This window comes from Carica papaya, chromosome 8 (genome assembly GCF_054855325.1).
Source record: "Carica papaya isolate Zhongbai chromosome 8, ASM5485532v1, whole genome shotgun sequence".
Taxonomy (NCBI): Eukaryota; Viridiplantae; Streptophyta; class Magnoliopsida; order Brassicales; family Caricaceae; genus Carica; species Carica papaya.
In genome coordinates this window covers 23,234,107-23,249,141 of record NC_142316.1, presented here as the reverse complement: position 1 = coordinate 23,249,141, position 15,035 = coordinate 23,234,107, and the positions used below count along the sequence as shown (strand labels likewise).

At 35.2% G+C, this 15,035-nt stretch overlaps 2 protein-coding genes, 1 long non-coding RNA gene and 1 pseudogene across 4 annotated transcripts; 1 reads left to right on the top strand and 3 right to left on the bottom strand.

Annotated features, from left to right (window-relative positions):
- Positions 1-215: 215 nt before the first annotated feature.
- LOC148252731 (uncharacterized) lies at positions 216-2,628 on the bottom strand. Its single transcript, XR_015813943.1, has 2 exons — positions 1,245-2,628; positions 216-532 (listed from the first exon to the last, which is right to left on the bottom strand). It is a non-coding gene; the product is annotated as an uncharacterized LOC148252731 (long non-coding RNA).
- Positions 2,629-3,993: 1,365 nt separating this feature from the next.
- On the bottom strand, positions 3,994-6,412 carry LOC110820924 (uncharacterized; annotated as a pseudogene).
- A 132-nt stretch (positions 6,413-6,544) lies between these two features.
- Positions 6,545-9,832, bottom strand: LOC110820983 (GDSL esterase/lipase WDL1-like). 2 transcript variants are annotated; one of them, XM_022050633.2, is made up of 6 exons: positions 9,661-9,832; positions 7,865-7,942; positions 7,546-7,686; positions 7,291-7,367; positions 7,007-7,156; positions 6,545-6,920 (listed from the first exon to the last, which is right to left on the bottom strand). In XM_022050633.2, exons 1-6 carry the CDS (start codon positions 9,769-9,771, stop codon positions 6,824-6,826), a joined length of 654 nt encoding a protein of 217 aa, XP_021906325.1. In that variant the 5' UTR covers positions 9,772-9,832; the 3' UTR covers positions 6,545-6,823. The 2 variants fall into 2 exon arrangements, with proteins under 2 accessions (XP_021906325.1, XP_021906323.1); XM_022050631.2 differs by having other exon boundaries at positions 6,545-6,898; positions 9,661-9,829.
- Positions 9,833-11,219: 1,387 nt separating this feature from the next.
- LOC110820987 (S-adenosyl-L-methionine-dependent methyltransferases superfamily protein) lies at positions 11,220-14,683 on the top strand. The gene is made up of 7 exons (XM_088209685.1): positions 11,220-11,391; positions 11,495-11,556; positions 11,950-12,083; positions 13,301-13,446; positions 13,815-13,886; positions 14,090-14,197; positions 14,282-14,683. Exons 1-7 carry the CDS (start codon positions 11,328-11,330, stop codon positions 14,449-14,451), a joined length of 756 nt encoding a protein of 251 aa, XP_088065811.1. The 5' UTR covers positions 11,220-11,327; the 3' UTR covers positions 14,452-14,683.
- Positions 14,684-15,035: the final 352 nt, after the last annotated feature.

Here is a 15,035-nt window from a genome sequence, read left to right as displayed (position 1 = left end):
ACATATTAAGATGAATGAATTGTTCATGTGTTGTCATTAACCATGAGACTTAAATGCATATTAAGGTATTTAATGACAGACATCTTGTTCTCTAGTAAGGGTTTGATAAATTACAAGTCATCTAATTCGTAGTATGATAAATTACAACTAATCCAGTTTAGAGTAATTAATTAATAAAAATATTTTAAGAAAGATAAGCTAACAAACTCAATAAATAAATATGATAAGTACATTTTGTATTCACTTAAATTTTTTTTTGACATAAATTAAAAAATAATAATAATTCCGTTATTTATAGAAAATATGATCGATTGCCTTACAAGAATTATAATTACTTACAAAGAATCCATCTCTTCCAGTCTTTCTTTTTCTTAGCGCTTCGACAAAACCAGAAGCCGCATTTGATAGACGAATGGCATTGCGTTCAATGGTTGAAGCAGAAAACTATAGGGATTGTTATCAACAATTACAAGTTTAGAGAGATCTCTTGATAAACAGGAGAGGTCCGTCCTTCACATGTTCTCGATATTCCCTGCAATTTTATTGGGTTTACTTCTGGACACCACGCAAAAATGAACTTAAAATTCTTACCAGCTAAAGCTAATAACTGGAGGAAGCAAATGTCACCTGACCCCAAAATAATTGTATTTATAGAATAATGAAAACACTCCTGTGCTTTTATTTCAAATTATATCACAACAAAAAAAATAACAGAGGAAATGAGAGAACAAGGGTAAAATCAAATAACCGAGTAGCCAGGCCAAATTAGCACTGATTAATACATAATCATTCTTAGATAGGAACATAAATCCTATGGTTGTTCTATAACCACAGACACTTTGCCCATCTTCAAAAGTAAAGTTCAGTAGCAAACTTTGATGGTTCAAATTGATATTTTAGCTGATAAAATTACATTTTGCAATGATTAGACGTAAATCTCCAATTCAGTAGAATGCCGAAACATAAAGCAATAACGAAAGCAATTCCATATCAACAGCCGACTCTTTCCCAAGAAACTTTTTTATTACACTGACAAAACTAGGCTAACAATTTTGCAAACGTCTTAGGATTGACTCCCAAGTTTCCACAAAAAAAAAAAAATCATTTTAATCTTTTCACTACAACTATGTACTAACAGTTGAAGGTCGACAAGTGGCCTTGCATAATCTGCATGATATGCAGAAATAAAAAGACTGAAAATGATGTTATTAAACACAGATTGTGAACATGATGTAATATCAAACCTTCAAGGCCAGCGATGAACAAAACAAGATCTACAAATTCCCCAATCTGTTTGAGAAACTCCTGCAAACCAGGTCGTTCAAACACTATAACATAACTGATCTTTGGTTTGCCTTCACATCTCTTCAAACCAGAAACATCAGTGTCAATCAGAAGTTGGTGAGTGATAAATATCGAATAGTAGATATCAGAGAGGGAGAGAGACCTTGTCTGAAGACATATTCCAATTCAAACCACTTCAACCCAGCTTTTGTCGCCTGAGCATGAAGAACCACAGACAAACTAGAGGTTTCATACGCACATATTAAAGTCTCATCGAAGTCAAGAATAACCTGCACGCCAACTCCTAATATTGAACCCATCACCTTATTATTCTGCCATGAACGAGTACTTCAACCACAAAGTCTATAATATTGTGGCCTATAGAAATTTCAGATAAAGTATGAATCCATTATCAGCTAATTTCCACAATGGAGACACCTGAATCAACCAAAACCTCCAACCAGAAATTTTAGAAAGAGGTAAAAATTAGAAGTGATCCAATTTCAGACATCACTACTCAAGACAGTAGAACAAAGCAACAAACTAATTCAATTACATTCAGCTACAGAGGATAACTGTGACACACTTGAACCTTTTATTTATCGGATGTAGTATTTATTGTATTTTAAATTTTTAATTTAATATTTAAAATATTAAAGGCGCTTTTAACATTGGATGTTGTATTTTAAATTTGGCATTCTAAAATTTAAATTCAGCATAATTTAAAATTATTATTTTAAAACAAAAACAAAAAAAGATGAAAAACGGACCTGTGGGCAGGCCTCGCGGGAAATACCCGCGGGCATGCGCGCGGACATGTGACTCGAGAGCCCACGAGCTCGTGCGCATGTACGCGCACGTCCCATCGCTGTGTGCCTGCAGCGCCTGCAGAACAGTGCTTGTGCCTGCAGCACACGTCCCATCGCCGTGCTCCTACAGCGCATGCGGAATAGTGCGTGCGCCTGAAGCGCATGTCCCATCACCGCGTGCTTGCAGCACAGGCGGGACAGTCGCGTGTCTGCAGCGCACGTCCCATAGCGGACGGGCCACGTCCACTGCTGTCTGCTGCCGTCCGCCTGCTGCACACCCTGCCTACACTGCCTGGTCGCAACATGGTGTGCATGCACGCCATTAGGCGATGGCCGAACGGCCACTTGGCCAATCAACGGCCATCGGCTGTTGCAAGTGATCCAACAGTCACAATCACCCCACTTGGCTATTTAAAGGCTATTCTTCCTCTCCTCTCCTCCATTTCTTCATTATCCATCTTCTTAGAGAGAGAGAGAGAGAGAGAGAGAGAGAAATAGAACCAAGGAGACCCGAGAAGCTTTTCTCCTCCGCATGATAAGCTTTCTTCTTTTCCTCTTGATTTCCTTTCTTCACTAAGGCTTCCAAGAGCGCACCCTTAAGCTTTTTATGTTCTTAAATTACTAGAAATCCTTCCAAAAATTCACGGATTGCCGAGCAACCTTCCTTCTCCTTCGAAGCGCAAGGAACTTTATTTTGGGAGCCCGAAAGCTTGAAAGATTAGGTAAAGGTCTTAGTATTTTCACGTACTCTTCTATTATGTTTTATAGACTTTGAAAACATTTAAAGGTAATGAAATTTGTGATTGTTTGATTTGGTTTCATGCATGCACCGAGTATTATTTTAAAGATCGTATTTTTTTGAGTGTTTGATGGAATTTGAGTGTTTTGTCTTCATACCATGTGTGGACATGATTTTGTATGTTTAGTCGAGTTATAGAAATGGAAGAGAAGTGTTTTGAATGAAAAAATGAGTTCGTAAATGGTTTTGGGCACGAAGGTGTCAAACAGGTTACAGGTTGTGGCTATGCCATGAGCTCGCGTAGTACGTCATGTGCGGGCTAGGCACTTTGCCTCGCCTTTGGGCGATGATCGAGAGAGTTACCCAATTGGGCCTTGACCCGAAAAGGTAACTTGATAGCCCAATCTAGATATGTGGGACTTTGTCTGGTCGGGTTGAGGTATGAACCCCCACTGGGTTCAGGTTAGTTTTAGTGGACCCTCAGTCCGGTCCGAACTGAACGGACCCCATCGAGTCTCAGTCCAGCTGATAGACCCAAACAGACCGAGTTTGGCTAGTGAGTCCCACTGGGTCTGGTTTAAGTGTATTGGGGCCCTATCGGGCCGATTCAGTTAATGAACGCTTCCGGATTGGGTTTTAGTTAATGGGCCCTTATCGGATGTGGATTTGATTGCTTTTAAGATCAAGGAGTTTGTATCCTTTATAGCCTAAGGGGTAGCCAAGAAAGACACAAGCACGAGAGCGGGGTGAAAATTTATGTCTGTGACTCTCGAGTGTGGAACTGTAGCATAAACAACCGAAAGTGCGTAAGTGGTCATAAGAAGGTTTCTTATTATTTAGTAACTCAAAATGTATTTTATTGGAGAGTACAGGTGATGGAGTGCGATTGATGATGTATACGGCAGTGATGACACAATCCCCCCAATAAATTAGTGGGACATTAGATTGAAAGAGCAAAGCACGTGCAACATTCAGAATATGCTGGTGTTTATATTCAACAACAGAGTTCTGCTGTGGAGTTTCAACACAGGAATGGAAAGAAAGGATTCATTTGGATTTGAAGAAAGACTGGAAGCTTAGTTCATGTGCATTGTCAGACCTCACTGATTTAATTAGAATTTTATATTATGTGAGGATAAAAGTGTAAAAATAAGAAAATGTGGTGTGAACATCGGATTTATTTCGAAGAAGGTATACCTGTGTAGCCTGAGTGCAGTCATCAACTATGGTGAGAAAATAATTATGTCATTCCGTAGTGGGAACGAAAAAAAGACTCCAGATATCAATGTGAATTAAATCGAAATGATTATCAGACAATTTATTTGTGAAAATAAAAGGTAAACGTTTTTGTTTTGCAAGATGACAAACTTTACAATGATAAGGAACATTTCTTGAAACATCATAAACTTGTAATTTTTTATTTAAATATTGAAGTTTAACAAGAGATGGATGACCCATTCTAAAATGTCAAATGCGACTTTTACCATTAACATGATTAAAGTTAACTGAATTACAAGCAAAATTCTCAGTAATTAAGTAGTAAAGATTGCCAACACGGCTACCATTCCCAATCGACAATTCCCGAGTGAGGTCCTGAATGACACATGAATTAAGGAAAAAATTAACAGTGTAGGAATGAGTTGTGATCAAACTACTAACACTTATGAGATTAAAAGTAAATTCAGGAATATACAGGACATCGGATAAGGTTATGGATTTTGTCAAGACCACACTACCGACTTGATTGACTATCACGAAACTACCATTAGGTAAATTAATATGGAGGGGTTCAACATGCTTAAGGGTTGTAAAGGAGGATTCAAGGCAGTAAGTGTGATGTGTGGCTCCTGTGTCAAGAAGCCACATTGCTGAGATGGGTGTGCGTGTAGAAAGAGATAAGCAATAGGGAGGTATACCTGATCTTGGCAGATTGAAGATGTCAATGGAGACAGAGGTGGAGACAACTTCCGGAGCCAGTATGACAGAGGCAGAGAACAGAGCATGGAGGCGTGCGCTTAGATGAGCTATTATGTTCTGTATCTGCGATGGGTTGAGTGCGGCAATGGAAGCGGCAGAGCTGAAGTCAGAGGCTGGAGACGCAGTGAAAATAGGGGCAGTCACAGACGTGACCGAGGAATAAGACCCCGAGCTGTGCCCTTTCACGTGGGCCTGAGAAGATTTGGGAATGGGCTGTGGTTGCTGCTGCTGCTTATGGGTTTCAGTAGTGGGCTGAGGGAAATAATGGACTACAGGCCCTTCAGGCCCATTTCCATGTCGAGTTGAACTATTGTGAAAGGATGTGGCACGGGCCTCAAATTGACCTTGAACTTCAGTAAGTGGGCTCCTAGATTTGGGCTTGTAACCAATGGGTAACCGTGGAGCTTATAACAACGGTCCACAAGATGGCCCATGAGCCCACAATGAGAGCACAAGGGCCTTCGTCTTCCACCTTGTGCTAGGGCAACAGTGCCTGCGCCTACAGCTGCTTCTGAACCAAAAGGCGCCCTTTCGATTCCTATGGAGCGATGCCGCTCCTCCTGCACTACCAAGCTAAAGGCCTTTGCAATCGGAGGAGAAGATTCCACCATCAGAATCTAGTTGCGTATTCCGGCGTATGATTCGTTGAGTCCCATCATAAAGAGCATCACTTGCTCTTGTTCCTGATAATCGTTCCAAGCCCTCATTCCACCACAATGACATACGGGTGCGGGCTTATAGGCTTTTAATTCATCCCACATAGTCTTCATTCTGGTATAGTATGCATTCACGGTGAGGGAGCCTTGCGTGAAAGCATTCATGGATTTCTTCACTGGAATATTCTTGGTGCATTGCTTTGTTGAAATCTATGCTGTAAATCGAACCAAATAGCTTGAGCATTTTCAAGATAAAGCAGATTATCCCCGATGTCCTTCGCGACTGCATTGAGAAGCCATGAAATCACAATGGAGTTGCAGCGAGACCATGCCCCTGCCATGGAGTCTTTACTGTCGGGTTGTGGCACCGAACCATCTATGAAGCCCAGCTTGTTCTTCGCGTTCAACGCAATCCGCATCGCACGCTTCCAAGTGTTGTAGTTGTTTCCATTCAAGACGTGGGTGACCAGGATTAATCCCGGATGATCACCACTGTGGAGGAAGAAGGGGTTATGAATGTTGTCACTCATTGCAGCTTGATCAGCTTGCGGATTGTGAGCGGTGGAAGAATCTAATTGGGGGTTGCTAGAATCACCACCTCTAGCCATTTGGCGAGATAAATCGCAGCGCGATTTGATAGCGAATCAAGAGCAGTATTGCTCTGATACCATATTAGAAAATAGAGAATGAAACAGAGAATGATTTTGGAAAATGAATAATCTACTAATTTTCTCATTAATAAATGATGTAATGAAAAATATAAATACCTGTACAAAAAAGCAAAAAAGACAAAAACGATTATAATAGAATGTACAACCAAAAATATCACAAATTCTAATTCTGATCTTAATAGAGTGGATTTTCATAAAAATTTTCATAAATCGCGGCACGATTTGACAGCGAATCAATAGCAATATTGCTCTGATACCATATTATAAAACAGAGAATGAAACAGAAATTTTGAAAAATGAATAATCTACTGATTTTTTCATTGATAAATGATGTAATGAAAAATATAAATACCTGTACAAAAAAGCAAAAAAGACAAAAACGGTTATAATAGAATGTACAACCAAAGATATCACAAATTCTAATTCTGATCTTAATAGAGTGGATTTTCATAAAAATTTTCAAATAAGAAGCCAGTAAGAAAATAAAAATTTAGTGGAAAATCAGGATTCCAACATCAAATCATAAGCTACTTCATGCAGTAACCTTGATTTGGCTATTCCCATTCTGCACATCTGTTGAATTCCAAGTTATAAATGTTCACAGGTTCACCACCAGGACCGAGTATTACGTTATAATGATCTGGAAACTCAATGGGCAATTCCTTCCAGTAAAGACTTGGCTTCCAGTCAGCCTCTTTGATCGTCTTCAATACTTCTTTTGCCACTATCTTGCTCCCCTCTGATGTAAAATGGATTCCATCTCTGTAAAAAGTATTGCCAATAACTAATTTTCTAAGCTCAGCAGTCAAAAAAGACAATCTCAAATTTCCTGATTTCGTATTATATAAAAAGTAAAAGCAAATGACTTACTTAAAGCAGGATTCCAACCAGTCATCCCTCTGCTGGATTGCACTCCAAACATCAACTCCCTTCACGTTAATCTCCTGGCACAGCTCTAAACAAGCTTCTGAATATATTCGACACGATTCATTTGTTCGTACTGTACCTCCAAGTTTCCCACTTGTTTCACAGGAAAGTGAGGAATCTTACTAAAACTAAGTTTGGGTGCCTAAATCATGTGGAAATGAAGTGGAAAAAAAAGAGAAAGTGGTAGGGATGGAGGGATGTTCTAGTAGTAAAGCATGTCAGCGTACCTCAGTGATTCCTTAATTTGTTTTTCATTAATAGGAGGAGCACTAAGAAAGATGACATGAGTCTCCTTGGAAAGGCTCTGTCAAGAAAAAAGGCTTCACTTAATCATATTGCAATAAAATAGCAGAGAAGTTCAGATAGAGTTAAGGCTACTGGAAGTCCTGGTACTTTGAATCAAATTTACTAGGACATCCAAGCTATTAGTATATATTTTACATAGGAAAAGATGAGTTGATTTTGTAGGTTTGAAAGATTACCTTGAGATGCATGGCAATCTTCCTCATGTTATCAACATATTCTGGCAATGGAACATGAGGACCAAGCCCAGACGGGAGGGGGTGAATTGAATCATTCCCGCCAAAATAAACGATTACTAATGAAGGTTGCCTAGAAGCATCCTTTGTTCAGAAACAAATATCAGAATATCAGGATCAAGTAATGAGTAAATGGTGCCCATATATCAGAAGACGGCCAAACAAAACCAGGTCAAAATATATCATTTACCAAGGAAGTGTTTTGTCACATCACTAATTTCATATTTGAATATAGGTAAGCAAAGTGAGACACACTTGATACCTTTGGAAAAACTTGATCTAAAACCTGTACGGCAAGTCTTGAATTCCAACCAGCATATCCTCGCAACACTATATCAGCCTATAATATATTAAACCACATTGCAAAAAGTATCAGAGTGTCACGGGAGTAGTAAGGAATTCGTACAAGTAACAAGATGTTTATGAAACTTGATCAAAATACAGTCAATTAAGGTCAGAATCTTTTGGCCGTGTATGTAAACTTAATTCAATCATTTTCTCTTCATTAAATATTTAGTTTAACTTCAATTCTTAGACTTCTTACATTTGATATTCGGAATTATACTTAGATTTGTGTATATATAGATATAGAGTAATTTTTTCGCTACAATTAAAGGCTGGAATAGCAGCCAAAGTTTGAAGTTCAGTCTCCAGGAGTGGAGAAGAAGACAAAAAAACTTTGACAAGCTGCTCCCACACATCACATTCGAGATGCTTGCTCATTAGTGATGCAAATATTAAATCTATATATCCTTTTAGTGCTCAAACAAATATTCGAGACACTAGCTCTTTCAATACACAAATATAATATTACTATTACACTGGAGGCCAAAAAAAAAGGAATTTGAAATATCTGCAATTAGGATATTCAAGTCTATAACATAGAGTTAACAGTGACATAAAGCAGAAGAAAACAAACCAAAAATGAATAATACTGAAAAAGGTTGTTGAAAGTTAACAAAGAAAGATTAAAGAGATGCAACCAGACCACCACTCCGAAAGCTATAACCATTTCTCCTTTCGTAAAAAATAAATGGCAATAAGTTAGGAAAGCACAAGTCTATGGCGAGTTTTTCTTTTGTTTGATTAGATCCATGGTGGGTCCTATTATTGAAGAGTTTCTTTTCTTGAGCAATTTACAGAGAGGTTGGGTGCGCTGTCGCTTTAACTTTTTCATTAGCTTATATTATAAAAACAGCAGTGGGCCTGATGGTCAATGGCTAATCCAAAAATATCATACTGCAAGCATAGCCCTTTTGCCTAATTTATGGTAGAAAGATTAGTGTATTATCTATTATATTCTCATTTGTGTTAATTATTTAATAAGTTAAATTTAACTAAAATATACACTTTTTTCCTGCGTAACTAGCTAAAGCTTCATCACTGGGTGGAGCAAAGAGTTGAGACAGTTACAGCAGAAAGTTTATGGTGGTCACCGCCACTTGAAGTCACACATAAATTGAACTCAAATACATCAAATCCAAGTATTATATGTAGAGACAGGATGAATCCAGTAATTTTTGCAGGAAGTGCGGAGTTTCATCTTCATATTCATAGCATATGAATTGGAGTTTGATAGCAAAAATATTCATAGCATACTTATGGAGAAATACTGACGTCTTGTTTTTAATTCTATGTTTTCTAGCATGTCTTATTTTTCTGAGTTTAGAACAATAAAGTTTCAGCCTAAAAGCCTTTCGTCTTTTACTAGTTTTTTCCAATTACTGGATATTGCAATCGCAGAAAACTTTATCCGTACCTGATAACATTACATTTTTGCAGTACCTTCTCATTTTATGATATCGCTGCTGGATGATCATCTTCCTATCTAATTTTTTGTCTCAAAGAAAAAAAAAACCTTCAATCGAATCAATTCATTCAATTCTGATATGATATGAAAGACGTAGAGTGGATGATAATCTGAAAGACATTAAACATACATATCTATATTTATGAAGTTTAGTGAATTCTCTATCCTAAAATCACCAGAATCAGAAAGTGAATACGAAGAGAATTACAGAGGAAGAAATGAAAGAAGAAGAAGAAGAAATAGAATACCTTGCGGGAGTAAAGATCGGAGAGAATAGCGGCCCATCCTTGACTGGAGAAACCAAACTGAACAATGGAGGAACCAAAGAGAACGAAGAGAGGTCTCTCTGGTCCTACCATTTTCTGTAGTTTTCTCCTGCTCTTCTTCCTCTGCGGAGATTTTTATCTTCCATATTCAGAACCGAACGGACAAAAAGACAACAAAAGTGAAAAGTTTTCAAAATTAAGTCACGTGCTGCACGTGCTTATCCCACGTGCTCTGAAATAGGAAAAGAATTTACATTACCGCAGCCATTGATGTTTTTATATAAAAAGTTAAAAATCAATATTCTAAAATTTCTTTATTAGGTTTTAAAATTCCTAATTATTCATTTATATATCCCTTAGAAAGTCTTTTATTATTATAATTATTAATGAAAGAATCTAAATAATTTGGGGCTCAAATTTTTTCCGGAGTTGTGAATATGTATATAGAGAGAAAATGTACTAAAATAATATTCATAATTAATTAAAAAAATATTTATTAACATTTAAAATTAAAGAATATACAATTTTACAAAAAATAGAACTTAATTTTTTTTAGAGATGATAATAAAAAAGTTGACAGATAAATTACTCTTATTATCACTTTAATTCTTTTAAAGTTATTGGATCATTTTTCTCGTTACATAATCTCCTCCCTTCTTTTACTCCATCCCAAAGAGTAATTAAAATAAATTCAATCACATTTTTATGTTTTAATTGAATATTTTTTTTTTATTATTTTTAAAATAAAAAATTATATTTTTTATTAAATTCTGCAGATCACACAATCTTATAATAAGAATAAGATATCTTTTTCGATCAATTTTATTATTCTTTATTTTTTGAAAATTAAAAATATATTTTTTAAAATTTGAATTTATTATGATCACGTTTAAATTTTTTAATATTTGTTGATGTTTAAAATAAAAATAAAAAAAAAAGTATTATGATAGAAAAAATAAAAAATGTTGATTGTGTCTAGAATCTCCAATACTCCTTTCTGAGTTGGAGCATGAAGATGTTGAACGCTCAACTTCTAAATAATTAAACATGTGATAATTAAAGAATAATATAAATATCTATTAATTAAGTTAATTATATATTATTTAAGTATATATCAAGTTGATTATATGCTATCAATATATTTAATATTCATTAAATCGTATTAATCGAACATCATTGAAATTCCCAATATTAAAAAATAATTAAATTAATTTTTCATTAAAAATAATTAATTAATTTTTTCTGATGATGACAATAATTTAGAATATATATATATGAAAATTATTCTAAATTATTTGGTAGAAAATTATACGTGATTTTCTCTCACACTTAATTTTTTTTATTTAACCATATTAATTTTCATTCTGATAAGAAAATTAACAACACTAATTTCTCACCAATGAGTTTAATTTAATAATAATTATATTATTTTAATGTAATTTAATAATAATTATCTATTTTATTTTTTAAAAAAAATATAAAATAAAATTTAATTTTTAATTGATTGCAAATATATATAATTTATTTATTTAAAATTCGTCATAGGGTTACTGGTTGCTGTGGCCTTGGATTTGCCTGCTCTTCTGTTCCCGTCTTTTTTATCACGGTGGAAATCTTGAACTGAAGCAGAAAAAGGAAATTGAGGAGAAATGGACATAGCTCTCTTCTCTCCATCTTCGCTTTTCGCTGGGGACGATGATGATTCCTCTGCTGGTACTCCCTTCTCTCTCTGTTTCGTTCACTTCAAGTGTCTCTTGCTTTATGTCGCAATTTGATTTGAATTATCAATACATGACGAAGCTGCCTTCTCTATCAGATGAGCAAACGACGGAGACCAGTCTGAGCTACGTCGAGAGGAGGCATCAGTTTCCTGGAATGGTACACTTACTATAAACAAACACTATGCTTCATTTCTTTTAATCTCTGCATATCCTGCATGTACTTCTATTTGATAATAATTTGTGGATAAATTATAGTTATATCGCTATTAATATTGAATTAAGCTGGGAGTAATGCAATTCCATTTGTGTATGAAACAACAGTTAATTGTTAGAAAGGTATTATTTAAAAAAGAAAAAACTAGAAAGATCTTGCTTTTTAGGTATTATAGAGTACCATGTGTGCTTTGTTTTTTGTGGATTTGACTTTTTTGCTTGTTCTGGGGTCCTTCAATGCTAACCTCTTGATGTTGGTATTTGTTATTCCCCTCCTTTATTTTATCCCCTTTCGTACTAACAACTTGATTATCTATGTGATTTGGGTTGTGGGCAGGAGCTGATAATCCAAGAATTTTCTTTTCATCAGCTGAATGCTAACTTACTCTGGCCTGGTACATTTGCATTTGCAGAATGGTTAGTTCAAAATCCATCATGCATAAAAGGACGGAGATGCATTGAGTTGGGCAGGTAAATTTGCCTTTAATTTTTGTTTTCCTCTTTCTTTTCTTGTTTTAAAGTCATAGTGAGTTTGGGGTTAGCATTTAATTTTCTTCTATTCCTTGATTGCATTGTAGAGCCCTTCTTTTCAGCTGTTTGTAATATTTGCAATAGAATTCTACTCTCTCTATCTTGTACTTTTTATCTTCAGCTTTATATTTCCATTTAGATATCTGTCATTTGGAATTAATATTTTGATTCTTGGAACTGTATTTATTGCGAAATATTGTGTGTGCTTCATTGGTGCTCTAGCCTTGTAACTTTCATTCTGTATGAAATGCAAGTTTGGCAAGCAAAACAGATGAACCTGAGACCATCCTGACTTTTAGGCAAGTTAGTTTTGAAAAGTGTAACCCACAGTTTCAGATTTCTTTGGGCTGTCATTAGAGTTTGAATCCCCGTCCAATACATAATGTATGTAGGATATATATGTGTGCACATGTGAGTGTGAGTGTATTCATGCACATGCAATTTGTATTATATTTTTCGAACAAAATTTCAACTCAATTGAGATGAAGAAATCATAGTTGTTAAAGTAGGAACGTAACTTGGACAGATCAGAAATGATATCTTATTTTTTACAAGCCAATCAAACCCAAGTTAACCCATGCAAATCCATAATTTTACACGAGGTTCACCTGTAAGATATACTAGGGAAAAACCAAAGAAGGAAATTTGGATTTTTTAGGTTTGATTCTCACAGTTATCATTTCACATCTTGAAATTGTCTGGGTAGCCATATCAGGTGAGATTTATTTTGGATGTAAATTGTCTCAGGTATCAAGTTATCTTTGTCTATAAGTCATGTTCAGATAAAATCTATCAGGTTTGCTTGCTTCTACTGAGTTAAAAAAGGAGTTTAAGTTAGGTTTTCTTTTTTCTTTCTTTTTTTTTTATGGTCTGGCTGGGTCCAGATTATTTTGAACCTCAGTTTATTTTGGGTTTGAGTTGCACTGAGATAACTAGATCAGAGTCAGTTTGGATTTGAATGACATTGTTTTTTAAATGTTTTTGGGGTTCGAATTGGATCAAATTCTGCCTCCTTTGTCACATTTTTTCCACTCAATTCAGTATCATAAATTTGTTGACCTTGAACATTCCTTTTGCAAATCAGTCCATGTTAATTTTCAGGTAGTTGCATTTGGTATTTGCCTACTGATGTTGGTCATTCTTTCCATCAATGGCAGTGGAACTGGAGCTTTGGCTATTTTTCTCAGAAAGTCATTTGACCTTGACATCACAACATCAGATTATGATGATCAAGAAATTGAAGAGAACATAGCGCATAACTGCAGAGCCAATGGAATAACACCTGTCCTTCCTCATGTCAAGCGTGAGTTTCCTATCCTTCCACATAGTTTGCCTAGTTCTTTTCTTGGTGACTGTCAATGACAAGTGCAATGTGATCGTTGCATACTCCTTTCAGATTGCTTCAGAGATGATTAATCAACAATAAGTTGGAAAGTTCCTTTGATATATGCATTTAACGAGCTTCCTACATCAAAGATATTGACTAATAGGTAGCATATAGATGCTTCATGTGATTTATACATATCAGATTCTGAAAGCAGTCTCCATATTTTCGATAGGTTTTACTCATGGTTAGAAGTGAATATAAGACTTCTTGACTTTATTATTAGTTTATGTTTACTATTTATGTCAAATAGCATAACACAAAAGTAACATAATTTTTTTTGACAGATTCATGGGGTGATACCTTTCCAATTGCAGACCCAGACTGGGACTTGGTTGTAGCAAGTGATATCTTATTGTGTAAGATTCTGCTTAATTAGCTTCCACAAATTTATTGGATTGGCAGTTACAAATTTATGGATGTATTTACTGCTTAAAAGAAAGGACAGCTATAGCTCTATGAATTATGCTTGTGTAGGTAACTATATAGCGGCTTTCGAATAAATTATATTATGATCGGATATTCTTTAACTTATTTCATTTTTTTCCTTGGCAACTTGCAGATGTAAAACAGTATACAAACTTAACAAAATCTCTTTCATTTCTTCTCAAGGCATACAAGCCAAGCGATAACAAATCAGTTCTTCTCATGGAGAGTGAAGAGAATCCTGGTAATATCTAGCGGAGACTCGAGCACACTCATAGAAGTAATTGATAGTTTATCGTAGTCATCATTCTTTCATTTAACTTGTCAGGAATTTGGATGAATTTGCCTAAGCCGGCATTTTTGATGAGTTGGAGACGTAGAATTGGAAAGGAAGACGAGTCTCTCTTCTTTGCTGGATGTGAGAAGGCTGGTCTTGAAGTGAAGCATATCGGATCCCGTGTTTATTGCATCAACCTGATAGAATCAAAATCTACCTGATTAAACAAATACAATATTTGGAAACTGATTTTTCAGAATTGCTGCTGGATGCTGATCAGTTCCCATTATAGTGCAGGAATTTGAAGGACATATACTTATTTGTATCTCAACAATCTCGACTCTTCTGATCCTGCATATAAAGTGTAGGGAATTAGAAGGAAAGCTTTAAGATATAAATATTTGAAGTTGGATATTTCCTCACAGCTTTAAATTTTTGAGAGAATTTCTTTTACTGGGTGCTTGAGTGTGAAAGTTTTATTTTGTGGCTTTCATATTTGTAATTAATTATTTACAATTTTAAACATAATTATATAAATTTTTATAAATAATTATTTGTTATATATAAGCAAAAGAGATGGAGGAGATTGACTAAAGGAATTCTTAAAGTTGGATATATTATTGCTCACTAATATAATTAGCCAACTTTCAATACTGGATCGTTGTATTAATTAATTTAATTGGTAACAACATTAATTAATAATAATCTCTAAAAACTAAGTAATTTAAAAGTACAGTTTATTGAGGATAAATTAAATCTTCTTTCTTTTAATTACTATTTTTTTTAAAAAAAAAAAAAAAAACAT

Bases quoted from the DNA above. Each gene is read 5' to 3' on its own strand.
- LOC110820987 (XM_088209685.1), top strand. From the start codon at position 11,328: ATGGACATAGCTCTCTTCTCTCCATCTTCGCTTTTCGCTGGGGACGAT. The intron at 11,557-11,949 runs GTACACTTACTA...GGTTGTGGGCAG, and splicing joins GGCATCAGTTTCCTGGAATG to GAGCTGATAATCCAAGAATT. The intron at 13,887-14,089 runs GTAAGATTCTGC...GGCAACTTGCAG, and splicing joins AGCAAGTGATATCTTATTGT to ATGTAAAACAGTATACAAAC.
- LOC110820983 (XM_022050631.2), bottom strand. From the start codon at position 9,771: ATGGTAGGACCAGAGAGACCTCTCTTCGTTCTCTTTGGTTCCTCCATT. The intron at 7,687-7,864 runs GTATCAAGTGTG...TTCTGAACAAAG, and splicing joins TAGATCAAGTTTTTCCAAAG to GATGCTTCTAGGCAACCTTC. The intron at 7,157-7,290 runs GTACGCTGACAT...CTGTGAAACAAG, and splicing joins CAAATTAAGGAATCACTGAG to TGGGAAACTTGGAGGTACAG.